A 22,360-nucleotide genomic window follows, 5' to 3' on the forward strand; every position below is an offset into this window, starting at 1 on the left:
CGTGTGCGCGCGCACACACACACAGACACACACACACACGCAGAGTACCTGCCATTAATACTGACAATGTGGGACTGCACCAGTAAGGACGTGGGACGTGGCTGCGAGCCACACACTGGCTTGCGTAGCGCCCCATCTAGTGACACCAGTCCAGAGAGCGAACGAACGGCCCGGTCGGTCAGATGAACGACACTCAGACCACTTTGTGTACAAACCGCTTTTAATTAAGTCGCCATTAAATGTGCAAGAGTTTCACGCCGGCAGAGCACTAGCACTACTTGAAGCAGGTCACGTAGATCATTACCAGAGCTCGTGTACACCGAGAAGCATGTAGACACACCACCTTCCCCTGAAACACACCCACGCACACACACGCACAGTGAGAGGACACAAGAATTGTCTTCTTTCTTAGAGGGAATAAAAAACAGTAAACGCTTTAAGACTCGTTTAGATTTTTACGTGTGCAAGTAGAAGTCGACCGAGCGTATGACTATGAGCGTGTGGCTCTGCTCGGAGCACGACCGCATGTAAAAAAGTGTCCAATGAATGAAAAACGTTTTTTTTTTACTACAGGCTTCAGCTGCATAACAAATGTAATTCCTGAAGATCTGCGTGTAAAGTGAATTATCGTAAAACAAAGTCTTAACTACCGTTCATTTAAATGGTAAAAATAAACAAATGGGCTATTGAATGAATTCCAGAGCCCATTTTTTTCAGCAGACCTGCAAAATTCCTGCTGTTTTTTTTTTTTTTTTTTTTTTTTTTTTTAAAATTAAAAAACTGAAAAATATTTCACTGAGAACCAAGTTCAAAATATCAGAACTTCTCTGGACAACTTTAAATCCAGGCTTAAAATCGCCACATTCAAAATTGCTTATGCAAAACACATTTGCATGCTCCTTTTTCTACCCAGTTTCCTCCTTTTCCTTCATCGGTTACTTAAATACTTCTATTTTTGTTGTTTAATTCTGTTGTTCTCTTTGGCAACTCTGTGGTGCAGTAAGTGCCTCACAGTTCCTTGGATCTGAGCTTAAACTTGGGCTTCCTCCTGGTGGTCTGCTTTCCTTACACAGTCCACACATGATTTTGAGTTGATTTTAAATTGCTTGTACTTTGTGTGTGTGTGTGTGTGTGTGTGTGTGTGTGTGTGTGTGTGTGTGTGTGCGCGCGCACCACTGCCCTGCCTTATTATCTATGCTTCTGCTGTGACTCTGCGTTATACAAAGTTATCACGGAAGCATTTTGTTCTTCTTTTATGCTTTTTATTTTTTAAATACTTTTTGTTTTATTTCACTGTAATTTTTAAACGCTGAAATATACTGTAAATTTCTTGTTGCAACCCACTTGTAACCCCTCAGATTATACAGTCATTTGTGATAATATTGTCATTCCGGAGGAATATATACATTGTATTACCGTGAGTTTTAAATTGATAGGTAAGCCTTTCCTTTGCCTTTTCAACTTTTAGCAATTAAAGCAAAATAGCTTTAATGAAGAGCCCATTAGTATTACGGATATTGAAAATTTCAAGGGGCTTGCCGACAGGCACAAGAAGGTGAGACAGATGGAGATGTTGTGTTGGGGGGGCTTCTCACTTCGTATGATGCTCAGCATCACTAAGGCTTGTTAAATCAATTTTACAATACAAATTACATTTGTTCCCAAGTCTGAACTTTTGCAAAAGGAGCACTTGTTATACGAGTGAAGCCTGAATATGGATTTTTGTGAGAGTGGAGCATAGGAAAAAACATTATGTTCATTTAAATCGTAATCTAAAAGCAATTAGCTAGGCTGAAACAAGATCAAATTATCATCATCATCATTATTACCATTGAACAAAACTTGTTTCTTTCAAATCTTAGAAGCGGAGGCAGCTTCGGTCATGTCGAACAATGTATGTCGTCTGCGTAGAGGAAAGGAAGTATTTTTGCTCTCAGATGTACGCAGACATCCGGTGTCTGTGTCAGGCTTGTTCCCTTCGCTGCCAGGGGAAGCAGCGCTCTCCGAATTCCCTCGCTGACCATCACCCGGACAGACATACAGCACAATGCCACAACTGCACTGAGACAAAGCCTGTGTGCTTCCACTGCATGAATGCTGTTTAAAAAAAATATTTATAAATACTGTCATTTAAATATCACACCATGTTTCTACTGTTAATGTTCTGAATAATTTTAAGACAGACATGACGTATGGTTTTAGAAAAAAAAGTGGTCAATCCACTTAGTTTTTTCTTGGCTGACGTGGACCCCTAAGCACCACACACAAATCATGCCGCTGCATAGTACAGTACCACCGACACCAGCACATAGCACGCTATTCCAGTGCCCACTCACCCTGCTCCAGAAACAGATCTAGGAAGCTGTATGTACAATATATGTTTTTGCAGGCATTTATTTTCTTTATCCGGCGGCCTTTGAAATGATGGACGAAAAAGCAGTATAAAATAAACAGTGCAGATGGACAGCTAACGTTTTACTCTTTTTCATGTCGACACAGCTGTTTATGTGAACCACTTACTTGATACTGCTTTTTTGTTCATCTTTATCATGGGTGCCACTGATTTCAGAGGCCGCTCTATATGATAATAATAATAATAATAATACAGTAATAATGATAAGGGTAAAACTGAAATGCCAGTTGGTAGGTTGTTGTTTCCTGGGCTCTCCTCTGCCGTTCTGGTTCTGACCAGATTTTGAGAGCTAAAGAAAAAGAATCGCTAGTCCTGCTCGTGCATCTGCTGCTGCATCTTCTGGATCATCTCCTGCATCCGCTTCAGCTGTAGGGATAGGAAGAGGTGCTGTGAAGCCCAGCGGTGAACTGAGATCAACTGCTTTAATAAAATCCCACCTCTGCCACCACGTGGACCACAGTAGCCCTGCCAAGACTGCACTGAAAGCCATCTTGTAAAATAATTTCTGTTTCGAATAACTATCTTGATGTGAGCACACCGCACAAAACCTAGAAGTGAACCTAACAAATTATCTTACGAGTCATCAGGCAAAAGTCAGAAGCACATTGACAGACGCACACCTGGGCACTACAGCCTGCCAAGAAGGAACACGTTACTCATTCCTGCACAAGTTCGTCACTCTTAGCACAGGGGGGTTGCAACATCACATCAGCAGCTGCAGAGAGTAGCTCACCTCCTCATCTTTCATCTTGATCAGCTTCTCCGTCTCGACATCTGGGGTTGGCAGGGGCAAAATGGGGATGGGGCTGTCCATGCGATTCTCCTGGGTTAGTTTGCTAAGGGAGAAGGATAATGTGACTCACTGACGACACTGGGCGACGACACACACATCTATATACAGTATACATATATAATATATATATATTCAGAGGTTCTCCACGAGTAGATTCTACAAGCTCTACTCATACACAAATTCCCAGTGTGGCCACTCCTCTCACCTGGTCATCTGCTGTATGCACTGTGCCCTGTAGTTCTCATAGTGGACATCACATGTGACGTCCTTCAGGTCGTGCATATGTGTTCGGATCAGCATGTTGCGCAGCTTTACAAAGTCGCAGTGGGACTGGTTCTCCACTGGTGAGAGACGCAAAATAAGCAGCGCAATACATGACGAAACGATGACTTTGTTCAAAACGTGCATCCTGCCTGGAAATCCGCACACCAAACTACCAAGGTGAAGACAGAGTCTTGATCATCTGTCTCAATAAATAGAAAAGAAACGTGAACTCAAAAAATTGACAGGATTCAGTGAATGTTCACATTAAGTGCCTCTTACCAAGCAGGAATAACATGGTAAACAAGGGCACGTATTCCCAACATGACTCAACACACGTATGGAAACAGGCCATTTCCAAGTTATTGTGACTTTTTGGTAACTTTAATCAAGCTGAAATCCCAAATCTGGATATGAACTAAGAGGGAAAGCAGAAATATGGAGACTGTTACCGTGTCAGTGCTACCCCACTTGCTTCAAAGACAATCCTGACGTTGTAAGTTGCCTTGTGCAAAGAAGTCAGCAAACAAACGAAGCCCAGAGGTAGAACAGGAGGACCCCGCCGGTACTCCAACCATCAACCTCTGGGCCCCGAGGGCAATGGGCACCGCTAGCATTCGGTAGCCTTGGACAAGCTGCTTTCCATGAATTCATTCACTAAAAATGGTTCGGCTCTATAAACGGGTAAATCACTGTTAAGTAGTTAAGACTCTTTGTTGCTTCGGAGAACAGACTCAGTTAAGTGAATAAATGTACAGGTAAGAAAGAATGTGTCCCACCTTCCACGATGCCCCAGGGGTAAAGACGCCCTCGCACACGCTGTCCTTTGGCCTCAACCACTGTGTTGCTCCCGATCACAGCGAACGGCGTGCTTTCCTGGGAAAGGCAACAGGGCTCACCGCGTTCTCACTCTGCTCTCTGCATCGACTTTTCTCCTAGTGAATCAATATGCTGCGAGTTCATCTCCGCAGCCCTGTACTGTAGGAGTGACACCTAGAGGGAAAAGCCTGCTGATCATGAGAACAGAAGAGTGTCGCCAGCGGAGGAGGTCTAATGATGCGAGTCTACCGGCAGGTGCTCCAATGTTCTCCCATGATGTTCTACCAATGTTCTCCCAATGGTGGGAGTCTAACGAAAGGAGCTGCAGCGTTTGTTCTCCCACGGCCCCGGCGAAAAGCAGACAGGACTGAAAAGAGTGCTACGCCTGGAGCCTTTTCTCACTCACCTTCAGCTCTTTGTCCTGCTGCTTAAACTCGTCATCTTCATCGGAGTCACAGTCAGGGAACTGGTAGACCTTAATCCCAAATTTGTCAATCTCTTCTCGTATCTGAGTGGGAACGGGGTACAACGCAATTAGTCGTGTTAATCACTGATGTGTCTCAACCTCAAGTGCTCATCCTCCTCATCGTAATGTCCTGTGTCAGAGCTGAGCGTCCAAGGCATCACGGAGTACAGCACCATACAGTAGAGTACTGTACATTTACTCCTGTTTTCATGCTCTATCCTGCAGACCGACTGAGAGCATCTTCATACGGTTACACGCAAGGCACACGAGAAACCTTCTCATGCAGCACATACAGCACTTGAGAAAATGCAGTTCTCAAATTACATTATCGAAGTTATTAAAATGAATCAATTAAAAAATACTTTAATAAATCGAAAAAAACCGGAAGCAATCACATTTAACACACATTTCCAAGATATACAGGCTACACCGATAAATACATAGGTAAATAAAGGAGTACTTGAGTAAATAGCGGGAACGGAGTGGAGAGAGCGAAGACGAAGTTGTCTGCCGATGCTTCTAATGACGGACCTGAGCTCACGTCCCTCCAACGAGGCGTCTAAAGAGTGGCGATGTACTGGAGACGTGTAGAACGTGCTCTCTCACCCTGTCCTTGAGCTTTTTCACTTCGACAGGCATCAGGCAGTCCGCCTTCGCAATGAGCGGCACCACGTTGACCTTCTCGTGCAGGGCCTTCATGAACTCCACGTCGACCGGCCGCAGCCTGGCGAGAAAAAACAAAACAAATCATGCGCTTACCACGTTTTTACTCTTCCCATCTCATTTTCCATTCACATTTTTACAACTTTTAGTTCGAAGACTTAAAAGTTTTCGTTTCCAGTGGATGTAATGAACAAGGATTTTCCTTGCACTGTGTTCATACTTTCTGCCACCATTCTGCTCTTAGAGGGACTTCTGACGAATAACTCAATTTAAGTTACTTTGCTCACAGTGTAAAAGCCCTTTGCTTACATGGTTCACTGTTGTGCTGTGGGTTTTACAGAGCTACATGTGTTCCAGCAGCAAGTTCAAACTTGTCATTCGCCTCCTGGGTTTAAAGGTGTTACACACCCATGTGTCACGCAGACATTAGTCCAGAAAGCCTCTGCTTTACAGGCGTGGGGGTGTAAGACAGCTGTGTGGGTTTCTTCTGGGTGCTCTGGTTTCCTCCCACAGTCCAAAGACATGCTGTTCAGGTTCCCCCATAGTGTGTGGGTGACAGAGAGACTGTGTGTCTTCTGCGGATGTATGGATGAGTGACCCAATGCAGTAGTGCATCTAGCAGTGTAAATCACTGTGGTGAATAAGGTGTGTGGCCTCATAACACTACCTAGAGTTTGTTGGAAGCTGCTTTGGAGAAAAGTGTCTGCTAAATGTAAATAGTAGATCAGTTGATGTAACCCATAACATCATCAGTGGTGTGTTCACGGTGGTGGTGGTGGTGGTGGGAAATAGATGTACTGTACATAAACGCAGATAATTGTAGTGTCTAATGTTGCGTGTACATGAACTACAGAGGTGTCCAGAGCCACGTGCAGGATGAGAAAGAAGGGCGGAGGCGAGAGGGGTGTCGTACCCGTGTCCGAATGGTGGGATGAAGTAGAGACAGCAATGCACACGGTTGTCCTGGATGTTCTTCCGGTTGAGGCCGCTCTCGTCGCGGAAGTACTGTTCAAACTGCTGGTCGATGTAGTCGGTGATCGGCTTCCAGCTGACAGACAAGCGCATCGTGCACTCGTTTTACCGCAGTAATACACGACGGGTCACCCTTGCATGACCAGACTAATGGGGGGTCGACTCACGTGACAGAACCGTATAAAACGACGAAGCTCCAGTTGCCAAGATGCCAAAACACAGTAGAATAACTACACGTGTGACAAATTAAATTATGAAGAGCCAAGAACTCAACGCCAAGTGACTCGGCGACTGGTGAACAAGTAATCGTGTAAGTTACAGCTCAGCTTTTTGGTTTTATTTGGATTATAAAGTATCTTTTGAGTCATTCCTGCCTGGATGGTCTGACAGCTGAGGCCTTGCCTGTTACACCCACAGCCAGAGTTAAACAAAAAGCATCAGCATCATGTCATCTGTCTTTAAAAAAAGATGAAAAATGTATAAATATTTTAAAATGAAAAAAGGCATCATCTAATAAGCAAATAAAGACAAAATTAATTTTGCCAACCACTCGTTGTTGTTGACGGCATCCCCAAAGCCGGGCGTGTCCACGATGGTCAGTTTTAGCTTCACACCCTTCTCCTCAATGTCCACCGTGTGTTTGATGATCTCCACTGTTTGGTTGATGCGCTCTGAAGGACAAGGGGTCAGAGCTCCTTACTCACCGCCCATCATTCATCAGTTCAAGCTCTTATTATTATACAGTCGGTGCGCAGCCTAAGAATTCAATTGGAACCAAGAGTTGGTTTGTTGCGTGAAAAGTCTGAACGTCAGATGTGACACGGAGCGCCAATCTCGTGTTTGTGTCGGTGTCTCCCTCTTGGTGAAATGCACCTTTAGTTTACTTTCCTTTACCCCGAGATGTACGTCGCTGTGGAGGAAAGCATCTATGAAATAAATGAATGGAAATGTCAGCAACCTGGACAGCTCCGCAGGGTGGGGGGGAAACAGGCAGGTGGAGCGAGGTGAAGCGAGGTGGAGCAAGGTGGAGCGAGGTGGAGCAAAGTGGAGCAAAGTGGAGCGGGGTGGGGTGAGATGGAGTGAGGTGGAGCGAAGTGGAGCAAAGTGGAGCGAAGTGGAGCGAGGTGGAGCGAGGTGGAGTGGAGCGAAGTGGGGTGAGGTGGGGTGGAGTGAGGTTGAGTGAAGTGGAGCAAAGTGGAGCGGGGTGGGGTGAGATGGAGTGAGATGGAGTGAGGTGGAGCAAAGTGGAGTAAAGTGGAGAGAAGTGGAGTAAAGTGGAGCGAAGTAGAGCGAAGTGGAGCGGAGTGGAGCGAAGTGGAGCGAGGTGGGGTGGAGTGAGGTTGAGTGAAGTGGAGCGAGGTGGAGCGAGGTGGAGCGGAGTGGAGCGAAGTGGAGCGAGGTGGGGTGGAGTGAGGTTGAGTGAAGTGGAGCGAGGTGGAGCGAGGTGGAGCGAGGTGGAGTGGAGCGAAGTGGGGTAAGGTGGGGTGGAGTGAGGTTGAGTGAAGTGGAGCGAGGTGGAGCGAGGTGGAGCAGAGTGGAGCGAAGTGGAGCGAGGTGGGGTGGAGTGAGGTTGAGTGAAGTGGAGTGAGGTGGAGCGAGGTGGAGCGAGGTGGAGTGGAGCGAAGTGGGGTAAGGTGGGGTGGAGTGAGGTTGAGTGAAGTGGAGCGAGGTGGAGCGAGGTGGAGCGAGGTGGAGTGGAGCGAAGTGGGGTAAGGTGGGGTGGAGTGAGGTTGAGTGAAGTGGAGCGAGGTGGAGCGAGGTGGAGTGGAGCGAAGTGGGGTAAGGTGGGGTGGAGTGAGGTTGAGTGAAGTGGAGCGAAGTGGAGCAAAGTGGAGCGAAGTGGAGCGAGGTGGAGTGGAGCGAAGTGGGGTGAGGTGGGGTGGAGTGAGGTTGAGTGAAGTGGAGCAAAGTGGAGCGGGGTGGGGTGAGATGGAGTGAGATGGAGTGAGGTGGAGCAAAGTGGAGTAAAGTGGAGAGAAGTGGAGTAAAGTGGAGCGAAGTAGAGCGAAGTGGAGCAAAGTGGAGCGGAGTGGAGCGAAGTGGAGCGAGGTGGGGTGGAGTGAGGTTGAGTGAAGTGGAGCGAGGTGGAGCGAGGTGGAGCGGAGTGGAGCGAAGTGGAGCGAGGTGGGGTGGAGTGAGGTTGAGTGAAGTGGAGCGAGGTGGAGCGAGGTGGAGTGGAGCGAAGTGGGGTAAGGTGGGGTGGAGTGAGGTTGAGTGAAGTGGAGCGAGGTGGAGCGAGGTGGAGCAGAGTGGAGCGAAGTGGAGCGAGGTGGGGTGGAGTGAGGTTGAGTGAAGTGGAGTGAGGTGGAGCGAGGTGGAGCGAGGTGGAGTGGAGCGAAGTGGGGTAAGGTGGGGTGGAGTGAGGTTGAGTGAAGTGGAGCGAGGTGGAGCGAGGTGGAGCGAGGTGGAGTGGAGCGAAGTGGGGTAAGGTGGGGTGGAGTGAGGTTGAGTGAAGTGGAGCGAGGTGGAGCGAGGTGGAGCGAGGTGGAGTGGAGCGAAGTGGGGTAAGGTGGGGTGGAGTGAGGTTGAGTGAAGTGGAGCGAGGTGGAGCGAGGTGGAGCGAGGTGGAGTGGAGCGAAGTGGGGTAAGGTGGGGTGGAGTGAGGTTGAGTGAAGTGGAGCGAGGTGGAGCGAGGTGGAGCACCTACCCTCAGCGTTCAGGAGCTTTCTATCCTTGTAGAGGTCCGTGAGGAACAGGCTGTTCACAAGAGTGGACTTCCCCAGGCCGGATTCCCCTGGACCCCAGAGAGGCGCAGTCATCAGTGACGTACATGCATCGTTTTAATACCTGTACCTAACAGACAAACTGTTCATCCTCACATAACTGGACTGAGGGGTCAAGGGGGGTCCAGTCAAATAGAATATAATATAATATAATAGTAAAAACTGAACCCAGCAAAATATGAGAAAATGACATAATAAACACAATATTTTTGTGGCTATTTTCCCTTCAGTTACATTGTACAGAGTTTATGTACCAAATCTGCTTGTACAAGAAGATGTTTTTTGCAAGTAAATCACTTCAACTATTGAAATAAATGTTTTTTAAAAGTTTATGTTACACCTTTTCAATGTTTGTCCTTTTTGAAAATTCAGAAAAATACATTTAAAAAAATGTTGTGCTGCACTGGGCTGTGGGGTCACATGAGGGCTGGTCATGGGCAGGTGAACAGTAGTACATTTAGGTGTAAAAAGAGTAACGCAGCTGCAGTCAAGTGAAATTTTATGTGCAACAAAGTGCTGCTTAAGACGCCTGTCTGGGCGGAGACGCGAAACAGAGAGAGAGAGAGAGAGAGAGAGAGAGAGAGAGAGAGAGAGAGAGAGAGAGAGAGAGAGAGAGAGAGAGAGAGAGAGACAGACGTCCGGCCTCACCTGCCACCATGAGGGTGAAATCGAAGCCCTTCTTCACCGACTTCCTGTGCACCTGGTTGGGGAGGGTGGCGAAGCCCACGTACTGCTTCTCCTGCGGACACAGAGAGGCACCGGTGGGACGACAGAGTCGGTCCAGAGCCGAACGGAGCCGTACGGCGGGGACGGCACACGGCGACGCCACGGAGCGACCCGACCTTAATGAATCCTGCGCTCGGGTCCCGATTCTTCCGGAGCGAGCAAAGTTGGGATCGGTCCGGATGGAGCCGAGGACACACGGCAAGAACTCTCGAGTCAAGCCACGAGTCATGGTCTCTCACGCGGTGGATGCGCTTCTTTCAAGAGATCCCCCCCCCTCTCCGGCGTGGGGCCCCAAGGCCACTGTACAATAATCAACATTCAGGACTCCGGCGCTGTCGGAAAGAACCGAGGCCTCCTTTTCCACACTTTGTTGTCCATTTTTTTATTTTTCGGAAGTAGGCAAAGATTCCTAAATCTGCGCTTCCGCTTTGCCGTAACGGGGTTCTGCGTGATGCAGAAAAAATGGGAGGGGCCGAATGCCGTATACTGTACAGACGCTAAATGCTATAAATTCGATTGAATCCCGTGACAATGCAGTTACAGCTGAACGCAGAGACGGAGAAACGCTGCTCCCGGATGAAATACAATCAAATAAGTAATAATTGCTCAATGTAGACTACATTTAAAGTCCCGCACGTCGTTCGCTATGGTTTTCACACGTGTCCCTCGAACTCGTCCACAATAACGGTCCTGGGCTCTTGGACGAGAAAGGTGGGACGCCCGTGGCCTGAACGGCAAAAGCACGGAACTTACGAGAAGGTTCCGCAGGACGGACGGCCCTCGGATAGCGGCGTTTGGAACCTATTTGTATTTTGCAGCGCGAACGAGGAGCAGAACTGCGGGGAGTCTTGGACGCCCAGGCGACGGGCCAACCTGGAGAAGGGGGGCGCCGTCCCCGGCCGTTCCTCCGCGCCCGGGAAGGCTTTTCGCTTCCGTCGCGGACGGGGATCCGAGTCCGGAACGGGCCCGAGCGCCGGTGGAAACGCAAACCGGACCGTGGCTCGGAGCCCTGACACAGTGGTGCCATTGAGAGCCCCTGAATGGGCCTTTCTGTCGAGACCCCGCCGCGGCTGTCATAACCGTGGTGGGGATGTCGAAGCTGGTCCAGGAGGCCCCGACCAGCGAAAATGAAAGGAGGGAAAGAAGGTTTTTACACGCAAAAATCCATCTCTTTCGATGGAGTCACATTTTGTTTTCTTCGTGTCTCCCCCACGCACGCCGAACCTTCAACAGCATGTGTGTTTATGATCCGCTTCCTCCTGGATTTTCGCCGAGCAACAGCACCGTCGTCACGAGCGCACGACACGACACGGTAACGCGACGAAATACACACCGGCGTAGCAAGGATTCCCTCGGTTACTTTGACATTTCTTTACTAAATCGCATTTTATAAGTTATCTTTTTCCTTTGTCATCAGTAAAGGTTTTATACGAGTAAATCGCTTTAAACACTGAAATAATTTTTTTCTTATGTCCCACTTTGCCGCTTTTTTAATTTTATCTTTTTGAAAATTCACACACACACACATTTTCAGAACCGCTTGTCCCATACAGGGTCACGGGGAACCGGAGGCTACCCGGCAACACAGGGCGTAAGGCCAGAGGGGGAGGGGACACACCCAGGACGGGACGCCAGTCCGTCGCAAGGCACCCCAAGCGGGACTCGAACACCAGACCCACCGGAAAGCAGGACCCGGTCCAACCCACTGCGCCACCGCACCCCCCTTTTTGAAAATTCAGAAAAATATATTTTAAAAATATCGTGGCGATGCACCGGCTCTGCTCTCGGGGATCCGAGGCCTCGTCCGTTACGCCCACAGCCATAGTAAAACTTCCACCATCCGTCATCTCCCGGCGTGTTTCTGAAATGACGGTAAACGCGGAGGACGGGCCGTCAGGTGGCCGGGCGGCGACGCCCTTCGCCTCGCAGTCGCGGCGTCACGGGTTCGGATCCCCGCTCGGCTGCGGTTGCCTACGGCCAAGCGCCCCGAAGTAGCCCGGCAAAAACGGCCCCGCTGAAGTAGCGCGGTGTACCGAAACCGCGGTAACTCCTCCTGGACAAAGGAATCGGCTCCGTAACGAAGCGGAGGTGAAAATTATTCGCCAGCCACCGTCGCTCTTGACGGGATCCCAAAACCAGCCGCGTCCTCCTCTGCCGACACGTGTCGGCGAGGCAGAAGAGAAGCGACGTCTGCAAGCCGAGCGGCCGTGAGCACCGGCACTTGGAGATGGTGGCGAGTAGCGTGAACCGGATCAGGCCGCAGCACCAGCGGTCCCGTGTCGGCGCACGGACATCGAGCGGCACGGCCAACATGAGGAACAGCCAACGGTCTCCCCCGCTTCCCGCTCCACGTGCGTTCGGCGCAAAGACCCCCCGACGCCTCGGATCGACACAACCTCGCCCGGGGCAGACGTCCCTCCCTCTCTCTCTCTCCCTCTCGCACTATTATTGTCCACTTTCACAGCGAATTTTACACTTGTCTCAGGTGGTTACCGGTGCCTCCAGTCTCGCTCACATTTTCTCCAGGGCTTCCAAACTCGCAGCGATTTCCAGTTTCCCAAACGCTCTAATTTCTCTCCTGAACCCTGTTTCCAGCAGGTCCGCTTCTCGGAGTCTTCTGACGCCCGCCCCCACCCGCCGTCAGTAGATCCGACCGGCAGATCCCCGTCCGACCCTCGCCCTGCTCTACGGAGTTGGTGGCCATCTGTTCCGCCGCCCCTTCGAGTCCGAGGGCTGCGGGAGCCGCGTTCCGGAGCTCGTCGGCTCTCCCGGATCTGCGGCACCTTCCCTCTCCTTTTACCTTCACTCTGGCCGACCTCATTCTGGGAGACAGGAGACGCTCGACCAGCTTCTCCTGCAGTATGATGGCATCCATTCCACACGAAGCGAAGGCGGAGGCTCCCAGAGCTCCGGCGCTGCGGCCAAGAATAGCACGAAGGAAAACTGCCGCATCTCCTCCCACTCCTTCCCCAGCCGGTGAGGTCCCGCCCAGGCGGCCGGCCCTCCCCCGAACGCCTGCCCGGGCCCCGCGCTCAGACGGGCGCCGGAGGAATTCCTCGCGCACGTTCGGCACTTCCTGTCCCCTGCGCTGGCCTGCGCTGGCCTGCGCTGGGAGGAGCGAGAGAGAGAGCAGAAACACGAGACGCGTGTGCAGGATAAGGGCCGCGTTCACGCGTTCGCCCTCTTATTCCCGGAGGAAAACGAAAGAAAGGTTCGGGGCGACGGAGAAGGTGTGCGGGAGGGCACAGGACGGGCTCCCCGGTGGAGCTCGGAGCCACGTCCCTCGCAGCGGAGACCACTTGTTGGACACCTCCCTTCTTGCCTCCGATGATCACGTGAGGATCTTTTACCCAGAACCAGTTTCCTTCTTTCCTGCGCTCAGCACCTTGTTCACGCGGCCACATTCCTTCATCTGTCTGTCGTTTTCCTCCAAAGACACTTGGAGCGTTAAGCCACGTACACTGACACCGACACTCCACTCGGACCTCGTGAGGTTTCAGAACACAGACGGGACAGGGATGGGACAGGGAAGGGACAGGGATGGGACAGGACAGGGACGGAGACAGGACGGAGACACGGTTAATGGGCCTGAACTGGTCATCGGAAGAGCGTCAGACGAGTCCGGCAGAACTCGGGGATGCTGCCAAGGAGCAGTAAAATAGGGACGCAGCTGGACTTCAGCTGGACGGAAGTTCGTGAGGTCGAGAACGCTCCCGCAGCGCTCTCGGCAACGGTCCCCCGCAGAAAGTTCCGGAAACGTTTCGTGAATTCGGAGGCTCCGTCCGCCGCCACGCGACGCACACCTTGTCCTTCCAGCTCACGCTTCCGCGGACGAACCGCCGTCAAACGCCCGCGGGCCGTTTCCACGTCCTCCACGGGAGGGAGCCATTCGGCGAGGAGAACGAGGCGCCGAACCCGTCACGCCGTCATCTCGAGTGACTCTGAAGGCAGGGAACGGCTACAGACGGAAACGGAACTATGACGCAATTGCCGAATTACCAAAATGGAAACAAAAGTGTTGCTCCCGGTTTGTCTTCTCTTCATTTACACGAGAGCCCAGCGATATTTTCATCAGCAAGTTCCCTTTCTGAAGGGCGGCCAACATCGAGTGGTGAAACGCCGCTGTTCGGACAAACTTAAGTGCGCGTGCGTGAGTGCGTGTCCATACTCCCTGCGGACGAGAACGGACCGCGTGGGGTCAGCGACGAAAGGCAGCGTGTGGACGGCGTCGGCCGCCCTCTGGTTCGCAGACGCTCGTATGAACGACGAAACAATAAAAACTCGCGTGTACAGAGTTACGCCGGTGTCGGTTTTAGAGGAGCAGCACGACACCCCACGCCAGCTGCTCCGACGCCACGTGCTCGGGTGGGGGTTGGAGGGTCAGGGTGCAGCATTAGGTCCCTTTCTTCTGGCTGCTGCCCCCCCGCCCCCACGAAGGCGAGCGCAGCTCTTTGAATGGAACAGATGTCCCCGCGAGACACGGCGGAGCCGAAGGCCGGACCCCCATCTGTGCCTTCGCGCCCGCAGAAGCCCGCGGTCCGCCAGCCGCCGTCTGCTGCGCTGCGGCACCTGGAGCCGACGCTGGGAGCCGACGCTGGGAGCGGGCGCGGGGTGGGGATTCAAACCCTGCCCTGCACCACGTTGGTATCACTTTGCTCACGGCCCACATGAGCCAGGAAGGTAAAGACACGGTACAAGACGCGTATCGCGTATCGCACGCCGCCGATCACGACGGGAATAGCGAAGCCCCTAAATCGTGACGGAACCCAACAGCTCCGGTTCGGCCCCGGGGGGCCACGCGCGGTACCGCACTCGAACGCGGTAATTACGGCGCTTCGTCCCAGCTATAAAAAAGGATAAAGAAAAATTAATTAATGGCGGCAAATCCGCGGAGGACGAGCGGAAGCGCCAGCGGGGCCCTCGCCGAACCGTTTTCCGTTCCGTCGGCCGCGGGGGTCGCCCAGGGCCGCACGAGGGCCGACGGAAGAGCCCGAGCGGGACGGGGTCCGCCGGCGGAGGGAGCGGAGGCGTAACGATGAGCGACGAGGCGTAACGAGCGCAGGGATCGTGCGGCCACTTCCCTCCGTTTGCGCACACCTCCCTCCGTCAACGACACGTGTCGTTCACCTCGTCCTCCCTTCCCTTCGACGTCACTGTGTGTCGGAACACGTCGCGTCACATTCACTCCACGCTGAGCGACAGGAAGCCGAGAGCCGACCGCAGTGGAAATGCTCCGTGTTTGTATTGTTTTCGCTCTGTTTGTTCTTCCTCCTCAATCATCGTCATCATCATCATCATCATCATAGCACATCCTTACAGAATTACACAACAGTTAAAGTCGTCTTCATAACAGTCCCAGATTCAGAGGCCTTTGCTACAAGGAGACGTTTGGTTACAAACACTTCAGTCTCCAGTACGGTCAATCTGTCACATACCACGGTATATGGATACACCTTCACGCAACTACTCCTGGAATGTAACGTAAATGTTTATATATTTTATTAAAAAAATTACTAGGAAGGAATCGTGGAAATTGGGATACAGTTTTATGCGGCTACTCGTGTGATGAACGTCGGTTCGTATGGTGGAAAGAAAGAAACTAACTGCACTTCATCACACGTCTGTATCCAAGTGTCTCTTTCTGCTCATGTAATGAACACATTGTATTTTCCATGAGATGTTTCAACACAGAAGGTGACTGTGCCGAAGCAGTAAATTATAACACGATCGGGCTGACGGGGGACGAGAACGCACACCGGCCCGGGGTCGACCGAGACGGAGCCCTGATCCAGCGCAGCTCCCATTTGGGTGTCACTCGCTTCCCCTTTTTGAGTCCCTGTTCTCGCCGCAGTGCAGAGATCCCGTCTATAATCGGTGACGCGGTAATTGTAACCCCTGACCCTCAGAGCTGCTGAATCCTCTCGACACCGAACAAGGGTCTCAAAACCGATCTCTTTTAGACCAACTTCTCTCCTGACAAAGCGGCTCTGCTTCGAGCACAATGTGTCTGTTTCTGAAGCTCTTGAGCCGTGGTGAAACACACTGTTGTTTGCTTTAGGGTTAGAGGTTACGGCGAGTTCTATGTTGCTTCGGAGGAAAGTGTTTACAGAACACACAAATGTAACTGATATAATATTTTACAGGCGTAGAGCGCAACCCTTCTGAGGGAGTCCTACAGTCGCACTGAAGAAGGTGGCCCAACACACACATACACACACACACACACACACACACAAACGAGCAAACCCTCGTTCCAGGGTCACAAGCCATAGCTCAACAAGTCCAAATCCTCGCAGTGGCACACAGAACACAGGGACAGTAGGAATTTGGGTCGAGACACGAGTGGCCCACCCAGGTACAAAATTCAGATTTCATTATTTTGCCCACTAAACCCCCGAACCCCCCCGGAGCGATGAAACTGGTGAAAACAAACCCAAAGCTGAAAAACAACCTGCTGAAACCCCAGCGCGACGTAGCGGCCAACTGGGCCCTCGGCCCCTTCGGCGGCTCCGCAGTCGTCCCGGTAACGTCCCTCCCTCCCTCCCTGCGTCCCAGGGAACGGCGTTCCTCCGCCGTCCCACAGACAGGCGCAGCGTAGCGTGAGCAAAGCGCCCTTTCGCACCCCCTGCGTGTCCATTCCAGCTAATTTGCCCTGAAAGCCTCCAAGGGGGGGAGGTCTGACGGGGCAAGAAAAGAGGGCGACAAGAAGAGCCTCGAACCCTCGTCCATCAGCGCGTGTCCCAGCGGGCAGTCGAGCGGACTCTAACTGGACTCTAAATGGACTCTGTCCAGCCATGCAGGATGCTGCTTAACCTGCCAAGTGCCCCCTATGGAAACTGGGGGGGCGGGGGCGACACACCAGCAGCTAAAGGACAACAAACAATGCCCAAGCAAATCGGGCATCCTGCTGAGGGACACAAGAGAGGGACTCATCCTGGGTCCACGCCCTGCAGCGGGACTCGTGAGCAGTTCATGAGGGGAGATTCGAACCCTCTTTCCCCAGAATGTTCTCACGCTAAATGAGTGATGTCAGCGATGTGTTACTAAATACATCACGGGTCAGGTTTCCTTCTGAGCTCATCGAGTTTCTCACCACATCCTGTAGTTTGGCTGAAAAAGGAGCATGTGGAGAGCAGGGTGTGCTGGGTTCGAGAGGTGACGAGATGTACCGGTGCATGTATTACGGGCGTTTAGGATGGACAAGAGTAACAACTCTAAAAAGATGTGATAAAGTGGGTAACACAGCAAGTAGCGCTGCTGTCTCACAGCGCCTGGGTGGTGCGAAAGGATGTGGGTTCGATCCCCGCTCGGTCTGTGTGGAGTTTGCATGTTCTCTCTGGGTGCTCTGGTTGCCTCCCAGTGTTCAAAGACATGCTGTTCAGGTTCCCCATAGTGTGTGAGTGACACAGAGAGTGTGTGTGTTCCACTGATGTCTGGATGAGTGACCCATTGTAAGTAGTGTATCTAGCAGTGTAAGTCACCACGGTGAATAAGGTGTGTGGGCTCATAACACTACATAGAGTTCATTGGAAGTCACTTTGGACAAAAGTGTCTGATAAATACTAGAAATAAATGTCCAATGTAAGTGCAGCCAGGAGGGTGCGGTGGCACAGCGGGTTTGACCAGGTCCTGCTCTCTGGTGGGTCTGGAGTTTGAGTCCTGCTTGGGGTGCCCTGTGATGGACTGGCATCCCGTCCTGGGTGTGTCCCCTCCCCCTCCAGCCTTGCGCCCTGTGTTGCCGGGTTAGGCTCCAGTTCACCACGACCCTGCTTTGGACTGTGTGTGTGTGTGTGTGTGTGTGTGTGTGTGTGTGTAAGCACAGCAGGAGCTTTCATCCCCTTGGTGGCTTCACACAAGAAAAACAGTCCTTGTCACATGACCTCCCTCCCACTGCCCCTGGTGCATTGTGGGTATTTTGTACCCTCACATTCCTGGACGGCTCAACGGCCTTTTCGAAGCCACACGCCATGTTACTCAAGCACAGCCGCTCTCTGGTGCCCTTAACCACGTGTGCAAAAGCACATTGACGGGAAAGGTGTCTCGAGCACATGACCCCTCGGGGGGGTGGAACTATGCACCTACATGAGCGATGAACCTCGGTGCATCAAGTGGAAAGTAACCAACTAGGTTTACTTCAGAATCACGTGTCTGCAGCTATGTCTCTCTCTCAATGCAATGCACAAATTGTATTTTTGCCGAGATGTACGTCGCTTTGGAGAAAAGCTTCTGCTAAATGAATACGTGTAAATGTAAACTACCGCTGGGCGGCGCAACGCTGCCGTCTCGTCTCCGTGTCCACGTCCACATGGGGCCGTGTCAACGCGGGGCGAGATGCGCCACGGACGGCGGATCGCCTGCCCGACTCGGCCGAGCGACACCCCCAGCCCCGTCGCATTGCGGTCCGAGCGAGTTAGCATTAGCACGTTAGCCGCACCATGGGAAGTGTCCAATTCATTCTTATACATTTTTATATAGGAATTTTCTATCTATACATATATTTTAAGTGCACTAATAATGCACTTTCTCTCATGTTCGCCACAGCGGACACGCCGTTGTCCCACCCCCTGCTCACCCCCCCAGTTGAAGGTTCTGGTGCCCCTCCGGTCCAGCGCTCCATAGCTCTGTGCTTACCATCCCAGTTCAGCTCTTGTGTTTTTACCGCGGTGCTCTGGGAACTCTACATGTTGCTAAGTAATGTCATATCAAAGAAAAAGGATGAATCCTTGCGCTGCAGATCGAACCCCTTCCCTCAGCTGTGGTTTGTGGCCACGCCCACCTTGGCGAACATCGCCACCACCTGGCTCGCACCTGGACCTCAGGGGTTCGGCATGCGGGCTGCTGGGTGCGGGCCCAGGATGGGTCCTGCTCTTCAGTTCCTCACCTGACAGCAATCAATGTAAGGTAAAGCAAGGTAAGGGCATCACCGCTGGTCACGTACTGCATGGACCGAAAACCATGTACAGCAGCAATAAGCAACGCGTCTTTTTACACCGTTTTACACCTGGCTCTGACTGCTCTGCTGGGGAGAGCTGGTATCATAGTGGTTAGCGGTACTGCCTTTGGACCCAAAGGTTGCAGGTTCCATTCCCACTACCAGGATGTAGTACCTTGAGCAAGGCACTTACCCTGAATTGTTCCAGTAAAACTACCCAGCTGTATAAATGGGGTAGATAACTGTAAATACCTTCACACTGTAAGTCACTTTGGAGAAAAGTATCATTTGTAAAGGAACAAACGTAAATGCGTGTAGAGAAGGACACTGAGGCAGCGACAGAACGGTGCCTCCCATCGCCAGCTCCCCTCATCATGTGAACTGATGGAGAAACTCATTTAGGGAGCCGGTTGCCCTAGATACAGCTGCTAGAGTGACATGGCTGGGGGGGCACGGACTACACACACACGCAGGCTCAGGGCGACTGTGCCCATCAATGTGGTATAAATATTCACCAGTGTATTCCTTACCACGCCCTCCTCCACCACCACCACCGCTGGTACTAGAGTAATGATGTCAGCGAAGAGGCAGAGCAGCGGCAACTGACGGAAGGTGCCGGATTTTCCTGTGGACCGATCGACAGGAGGTCGCATCTCAAAGGTTAAGCATTTGCACGTTTTAAGTGGGAAAAGTGACGAGTTTAAGGGGGAAACGACAGCCTGGTGCTCCAGCACCGCCTCCCAGGAGTGGAGCGTGAGACGGATGGTGGGAGTATCGTTGCCAGGCAACAGGGCCTCTCCTCGCTGCAGCCTGCGTAGCAATCTGGAACGAACACACCGAGAGCCAGAGTCCCGAAGCGGACGCCTTCTGATGAAGGCACAGCAGACCGGGGGACGCGAGCCCACAACCATTTTAAACACGTCCGGTTCAGAGATCTGCATCGCCTCCCCTGGATCTCGCCCCTTCCCGAGGAAATGCAGCATCTTCACACGGGGGGGGGGGGGGGGTCTGGACCGAGGAAGACCTCGATGGGGAAAGAAACGTTTCCCGTGACTCTGACCACACAACCTTCGATGTGCTCATTTCTCGTGTCTTTACTGTTCTGTGTTTCCCGTCAAAGGTTCGACGCCGAGGGTCACGTTCGCGCCTCGTTTCTTTAGCGCCCGGCGTGTGAGAGCTGCGAAAGAGCTGAAGGGGCACAGACACACGATATTAGAGAGAAACTAATGGAGGGAAACTGCACTGTTACGTCCCGTTATTATAACTGCTCTTCATTAATAACTGTCCCTTTCGATGGCATCTGATGATTTTGTAGCAAAAGTGGCCGTCGGTCATGGGGCTCAGGGAGACATAGAAAACAAGTACTTTTTTCAGGAGTGCGTTTCCTCTATATGCTCTGTGTGTTCTGTGTCTGTACTGTGTGTGTGTGTGTGTGTGTGTGTGTGTGTGTGTGTGTGTACTGCGTACGACGCAGGTTTTACACCAACGTAACGCGAAGACAAATTCGACCCAGAAGCCCAGACAGACAGAGCTCATCGCTCACGAGGAACCCGGAGAGCGGAAGCAGGTGCCAATCCGCATTTTCCCAGCATCCTCCTCCTGTCGTGTCCCCGGGGTGGGGGTGGGGATTTTGGCGGGGGGCGGGATATTACAAGTGTGCTTTTAAGCCTCTTTCATTTTTGTAATCGTCACTCGCGCCATAAATCGCGTCGGGCGCCGCTCACGTGCCCCTCCCCGAGAAAAGTCCGTCCACCGTCTCCTCGGACCCGGTTCCTGTAGCGTTTCCATGACGACGGGCGCTCCGCTCCTCTCCTCAGCACCGCCACAAAAGCGCGTCTCCCGTTCGCCTCCGGACACACAGTGGACAAGACAGGGGGACTTCGACAGCCGTCCTGAGCAGTCCGTGGGGGGTCGGGGGGGGGGTGATGCAGCGCTGCACGCGACACCGTACCATCTGCTCTTGGTGGAGAGAAACGGAACCGATCTTGCTTGCGAATCCAGTACGTTTCGACAACGACACGCCTGCGTGTGTGTGTGAGCGCGTGTGTGAGAGCGCGTGTGAGGGCTGCGCAGCCGCGCTTGTGGATGCGGCGCAAAGAGACACGATCACAGACCCGTGGAGCCATTTATAGCCGCACTGAACAAAGCAAGGCACCGACCGCGCGCGCACCGGATCTCTTACCTCTCCACCATCCTCTGCGCGGGTCCGTTTGCGAAGGGCGACACACACACGGGCCGCGGGGGGGGGGTGGCGAGGCAGGAGCCCGGAGATGCGGCAGGAGCAGGAGGCAGATGATGATGATGAGGAGGAGGAGGAGGAAGAGGACGGGATGTCAGTGCTGCGGGCAGCAGAGCAGACTGAGGCAGCAGCGCCAGTAGCGCCGAACCGGCCGGAGCTCCACTACTTACCGGATTTCATGAGGCGACTCTTGAAGCGCACGTTCGTACTCATCCTCGCCGCTCGCTCCCGTTTGCCGACTGACGCGACGGAGGAAGAGGAGGAGGAGGAAGAAGAGGGCGGGTGCGAGGCGCGTGGAGCTCCGCCCGCGAGCGCGACGGAAACGAGCGCGTTATGTGGGGCCCGCGCGTCACGGCGGAGCGAAGAGAACCGAACGGAACCGAATCGCTCCACCTGCCGCGGTTAGTGACGCGTTCAGTGACGCGTTCGGAAACGTAACCGGGCAGCACTAAGAATGACACCGTTTCTCTTTTAAATTATTTTTCTATGAAGGCCGCGTGATAAATTAGGTTCCCTTGGAAAATGGTACAAAAATTTAAATTTTATCCTGGCCGAAAAGCACCATTCTAATTTATTCGTTTCATTTATTGACACACAAGACACACCAAGAGGAAACTCACATGGACCAACTACAGAACCACCACATTCTTCTTTTTGGCAAAACTTTTATTATTCAATAACTGCATTAAAATGGTAGTGTTCAAGTAGAAAAAGAAGGGGGGGGAAAAAAAAAAAAAAAAAAAAAAAAGGTGGCACAGAGCCCCAAAAGGTTTCATGGAAAGCAGCTTCATGGGCGAGCAAGCAGGAGGACCTGGGAACCACAGAAGCACAGAACCCAGAGGAGACGGTGACCGAGTGCCGTTCCTCAACACACAGCAACAGAATCGGCAGCCTTTCATTTTCAGCCCATTTGCGTTTCATTCTCGGGTCTCGGCCACACAGCTCGGCACCACGGCGACGCTGCGATCGGCTCCGGTAACGGTGGCGCTCTCTACAGGTGACACGTGCTACAAGTAGGAACCACTGAGGCCCTTTCTGCTGCACCACTGAGGCAGATGTATGGAAGACACCTATAGGGGTAAAGAGGCAAAATGCAAAGGCGGCAAAGCGGCACTAACGTTACACCTGTAGCTGCAGGGAAACAACTGTTTACCTTAGTATAAAACGTAAGACATGATGAGCTGTCAGATACACTGACACCTGAAGGGCTACAGCTGAATAAATATTTGCATACGTTTAGTAAACAAAATTAAGATAGTCAAGTCGCCTCCCGCTGTACTACACCAACAACATTGGTGCTGATGAGCAGGTTGTCATGTACAGAGTAAAACATGGTTCTGCAGGTACACAGAC

General features: G+C 52.1%; 1 protein-coding gene across 4 annotated transcripts; it reads right to left on the reverse strand.

The window, feature by feature from the left end:
• Window positions 1-739: 739 nt before the first annotated feature.
• Window positions 740-22,200, reverse strand: septin5a (septin 5a). 4 transcript variants are annotated; one of them, XM_018728691.2, is made up of 12 exons: window positions 21,178-22,200; window positions 20,951-20,964; window positions 9,759-9,849; window positions 9,035-9,121; window positions 6,935-7,058; window positions 6,329-6,463; window positions 5,359-5,476; window positions 4,693-4,794; window positions 4,247-4,343; window positions 3,412-3,547; window positions 3,147-3,249; window positions 740-2,779 (listed from the first exon to the last, which is right to left on the reverse strand). In XM_018728691.2, the coding sequence occupies exons 1-12, from the start codon at window positions 21,218-21,220 to the stop codon at window positions 2,720-2,722; spliced, it is 1,110 nt and encodes a 369-aa protein (XP_018584207.1). In that variant the 5' UTR covers window positions 21,221-22,200; the 3' UTR covers window positions 740-2,719. The 4 variants fall into 4 exon arrangements, with proteins under 4 accessions (XP_018584207.1, XP_018584209.2, XP_018584206.1 ...); XM_018728693.2 differs by lacking the exons at window positions 20,951-20,964; window positions 21,178-22,200 and adding an exon at window positions 12,637-15,450; XM_018728690.2 differs by lacking the exons at window positions 20,951-20,964; window positions 21,178-22,200 and having other exon boundaries at window positions 9,759-11,330.
• Between the last annotated feature and the right edge of the window lie 160 nt (window positions 22,201-22,360).

This window comes from Scleropages formosus, chromosome 21, assembly GCF_900964775.1.
Source record: "Scleropages formosus chromosome 21, fSclFor1.1, whole genome shotgun sequence".
NCBI lineage: Eukaryota > Metazoa > Chordata > Actinopteri > Osteoglossiformes > Osteoglossidae > Scleropages > Scleropages formosus.

Coding starts and splice junctions, on each gene's coding strand:
- septin5a (XM_018728690.2), bottom strand. CDS start 10,065: ATGACTCGTGGCTTGACTCGAGAGTTCTTGCCGTGTGTCCTCGGCTCC. Junction 7,059..9,034: donor AAAGCTCCTGAACGCTGAGG/GTAGGTGCTCCA, acceptor CTTGTCCTTCAG/AGCGCATCAACCAAACAGTG. Junction 3,548..4,246: donor CCCCTGGGGCATCGTGGAAG/GTGGGACACATT, acceptor GTCTCTCACCAG/TGGAGAACCAGTCCCACTGC.